At 39.6% G+C, this 4,593-nt stretch overlaps 1 protein-coding gene across 1 annotated transcript; it reads right to left on the reverse strand.

Annotated features, from left to right (window-relative positions):
• Positions 1–366: 366 nt before the first annotated feature.
• LOC132184139 (probable auxin efflux carrier component 1c) lies at positions 367–4,289 on the reverse strand. Its single transcript, XM_059597653.1, has 6 exons — positions 2,817–4,289; positions 2,276–2,522; positions 2,031–2,116; positions 1,457–1,614; positions 993–1,069; positions 367–842 (listed from the first exon to the last, which is right to left on the reverse strand). Exons 1-6 carry the CDS (start codon positions 4,006–4,008, stop codon positions 770–772), a joined length of 1,833 nt encoding a protein of 610 aa, XP_059453636.1. The 5' UTR covers positions 4,009–4,289; the 3' UTR covers positions 367–769.
• Positions 4,290–4,593: the final 304 nt, after the last annotated feature.

Here is a 4,593-nt window from a genome sequence, read left to right on the forward strand (position 1 = left end):
ACAAGTCTACATCAAATCAAACCCCCCATCTTATAATGGAGGGTCCCTTCTTGCACTATCTGCATAACTTCTAAATCCATAGCTCTCAATAAACACCTCAATCATATAATTTGATCCATCGCCACAAAATCTCCATTTCCCCCCACACATTTGTTCCTCATGCTTGCTTACTACCTAGTCAAGCAAATGACATTTAATCTTCTGCTAGATATTACCAAACATCGTCACTATAGAAGGGTGGGGTGGGGGGCCTTGGATTCATTCCTACAATTAGGTTTTGTCTGGGACCCGTCAGGATTGTGACATGTATTCTTGGTGTCTGGTTACGAAAGACAGAAACTGGACCGGAGCCGGTGAACCGAAAAAGAAAAGAAAGATTGAAAACATCTGCCATTCAAATAGAACAAGAGTATAATGTAAGGAAGGGAATCATCACATAAACAACTTTCCTTTCCCTCCTTTGCTTTTCCTTTTACTTGTTTCTGTTGCTTTTGGTAAAGCATAAATTCTAGGAATAGAATTGAAGGAAATTATGGCTTATAATTAACTAGAGAAACTTTTTTTTTTTTTTTTTTTATATATATAAATTGATGACTACAAACATGATTTTACAACTTTACTAGCACGGGCAATGCAGAAGAAAAGATTCATTCTCCGGATCCTATTTTTCATCATGCTTTTTGACTTCAACCTCCCACTTTTGAATGCATTGCTCGCCTGCTCAAGCTTTTGCATGGAAGCCATGGAAGCCAAATTTCTTCTATGATTTCTACCAACTCAGCCCCAACAAAATGTAGTAGACGAGGGTTATGGGCAATGCAATTAACATCCCAAATATAACTCTGCATATTATGAAATTCATAAGTACCCAAAACAAAAGAAATATATAATATATACAACTGGATAATGCGGTTTCAACGTTATCTCAGTCGTACATGAGTATGCTAAATAGCGTTATAAGGATGTTGGTGTTTTTAGACAAATAAACTTACCCTGTGCTGAGAATATCAGGATGTACATTGTACTCCTTGGCAAAGACAAAGGGGACAATTCCTTGTGGGAGAGCTGCCTGTTATTTTTTGTTTGGCAATCCAGGGCACATGAGGGGCAAATAAAAACATATTAATAATGGTACACAGATCATCACAGATGTTTGTTGTTCATTAATAACACCCAAACAAGTCCTTAAAGCAAACTGCTTTATGGCAATGCTCTTTCCAGCCCATCTCCAGAAAATTTTACAAAAAAAGGATGAAAAATATTCTGAAGACCCAAATGAGATGCTGTGATTATAATATCACCCATCTGAGAAAAACAATAAAAAAGCCTTATCTGGAGATAGCAGATTGCAGTGTAAATACTTTTTTAAATGTGAAGGATTTGGAGCTTTTACGCAGTTCAGTAGGATTGGTTGTGTCAGAAGGAGGCAGAAAAGAGAAAGAAGAGAGAGGGTGACCTGGACAATGGCAACGTGTAAGAGAACTCCCTTAAGGCCAACAGCAAGGGAAGCTGCAGCCATGACAGCTGGACCTGCCAGGAATCTCACGGCCATGGCAAAAGCTGCAATGGAATTTCCACATGCTATGATCCTCGGTTGCAAAGCCATGAACAGACCTGTCATATATTCACATCAAAAGCATCATCAAAAGCATGCCCCCATGCCATCACCACCACCATCACATCCCCTGCTGTCTCTCATTCTTTTGAAAGACCTTTCATCATCACCTCCACCACCACCCATCAACACAAACATGGCAAAAAAGTGAAACAAACATACATAGTCGGGTTCATCAACAAACCCCCCCGACACATTATCATAACCATTCTACTGTTTTCTTTACTCTGCTTTTGCTGGTTTCCCTGCTTACTTATTACCTTTTAATAATGAAATTGTGAGAGCCAGAGAAAAAAAAGGATTTTTTATAGTAAAAAAGCAAGTGTAAGATTGAATTTTGTCTCCAGGACAGTAAATCTGTGATACAAAAAAAAAAAAAAAAAAAAAAAAAAAAAACACTTCTCTTTATACTGACCAAGACTGAACATGGCCATGCCAAGCCCTGCATCCGACAGTATGGAAATGGACTTTGCTATGATGTCTGGCATTTTAACATGCCACCTACAAGAAACCCCATAAGCAAACATTAAAAACACTCATATTTATATGCAGGAAATTAAGCTATACAATTAGAATGATGTGATGTGACATAAAAATCCTTTTATATATATTCAAACATTTGAAAATATGTATCATTTTTATGGATTAGAGAGAGATTACCTGAATGAGACTAGAGACCAAGTGAGGCCTATTAAGCTTGAGTAGGTGTTGGGGTTTCTGATGAGCTTTCTCCAGACCATGATAAGAATAAGCCTTGTCATGACACTAGCTGGTGGCATGGTTTTTGGTTTCCCATCTCCAACTTTTGGAGCTTCATGATTATTCTCCATCTGTCCATCTAACACTCTGTTTCCGAAGCTGAAATCATCTCTCTCTAAATACTCTGGATTTTCTCTGTTACCCTCCACTAATTATACAAACCAATAACAAAGCAAACCAAGCATTAAATCTCAATTAAAGTCCAAAGGAAAATAGAACAAAATAAATGATACAAAACCAAAACACTAGATTATAAAATAAAATAAAAATAGTAATAAATGGTAAGTCTAAGTCCCATCAAGATACGGCAATTCGACTCTTTTAGAACCGAGTCGTGTGGAGGAGATCCTTTGCATAGTATCTAGAAATTTAATTGGGGCGAAGCTACGAATACTCTAATTATAGAAAATATATATATATATATAAATAAAATAAAAACAACCTTTTCCGGGAGAAACGGCCATTCTCACTTCTTTCTGGTCATGAGCTGCATATTCATGGCCTCCAAAGACATCAGAAACAGGGGAAGCACTAGAGCTCCAAACAAACATATGAAGGTCTCTACCTCCATCTTCTGGCTTCTGCTGAGCTTGGCCATTAGGCTTCTTTGCATTTGCATTAGCATTAGCAGCAACATTTTTCGATCCCGTTGGGGAAAACATTCCTGGGTTTGGTGCAGGGTAGTGCCCTGCTCCACCGGCGCCGGTATTGTAATGGAACCTCGGCTTACCGCCGACTCCAGCGCCGTCTTCCTCGTAATTCGAAGGCCTTGGTGTTGGCCCTCGCGAAGCTGAGAGGCCATAAACATCAGATGCTCCAAAGTTCGAATTCCTCCCACCAGCCATCATTGAATAAAAATCTGTGTGATTGAAACTAGACCCTCTTGGAGTAGGATTTCTTGAAGATTGCAAGGAATATATCTCTGCATTGGTTAGATTGGAGGGTCTGGGAGTGGTTGATGACAAACCTTGAGACCTTCTCGAGAAGATATCTGATCTTGAAGCATTTGATTTTCTCACAGTGACATGGAGCTTCCCATCTTCTTTGATTTCAGCTTCGGTTTCCAGCGGCTGCCTTCCATCGAGTGACATGATGTCAGAGTCGACATGGATTGAGACAATGGAGCCGGCAGTGTCTGGAAACTGCTCAGAGATGAGCATTCTAGCGCCTCTGTATTCAAACAAGAAAAGCATCAAAGTGTACCAAATGATGCACTGAAGAACCACAATTTGAACCATCAAACTCCCAGAAAATTCACCATACATTCCTTTGAGCAGAGGAATGCCCATGACCAAAGTGTTTGGGAGAGTTGAGAGTGAGAAGAGAGTAATCGTCCATTCCAAGCAACCCCTTTTGCTAATCTTAGTCCAAATTGCAAGAACAGCTAAAACGATGATTTTCTGGAGGGTATCAGCAGCAATGAACCGGAAATTCATGGTGTAGGGATCATTGAGAGAGATGAAGTGGAAGGAGAGAAGAGGGACTGCAAACAGAGCCACAAACCGGTTGATGCCAGAGCACTGGTCAGGGGTGAAGATCTTCCACCATTTCACCGAGCCATAGGCTAAGATCATGGCCACGTAGAGTGGAACCATTGCAGTCATAACATGGTAGAAATCTGTTAGTGTGATCATGTTTGCTAACTTGCTGTATTACCCAATTCAACAAAAACTCTGAGGAAGTTGAAGAAGATTGGATGAATGTTGAAGAAGAAGAAGAAGAAGAAGAAGAAGGAGAAGAAAGAAGGAGATGGTGGTGGTGATGATGAAAAGAGTTGGGGAAATGGGAGAGCATGTGTTTTGGTTTTTGGGGTAGTGGGTAATAAGCAGAATACAGCAATATTTTTTCAGCTTTGAGAGTTGCGAAACAAGCTTGCACTTACACTCCCCAAAGCGCGCACACACAAAAAAACCAGAGTTCTTTTTTTTTTTTTTGGAAATTTAATTTTTTGTTTTTTTCCTTTTTGTTTTGAGTTGTGTTTGGATTTGGGTTTTGTGGAGATAATATGGGATTTGATATTTCCTTGGTAAGTTGGTGTATGGCTCTATCTTCAATGGGACTACTGGTTGCATAAAGTGTAGAAAAGGCATTTTGGTTGGGTGTCTCTAAGTACTTGTTTGGAGAGCTTTTTAGGGTTTGTAAAGACCCTCTTCCTCTTTCTTCTTGGATTCTCTTTTATGCTCATGGATTGTTCATTGTTGATGGGCTATTGGCTAGCC

The sequence above is a fragment of the Corylus avellana genome, chromosome ca6 (assembly GCF_901000735.1).
Source record: "Corylus avellana chromosome ca6, CavTom2PMs-1.0".
In the NCBI taxonomy this organism is placed as follows: Eukaryota; Viridiplantae; Streptophyta; class Magnoliopsida; order Fagales; family Betulaceae; genus Corylus; species Corylus avellana.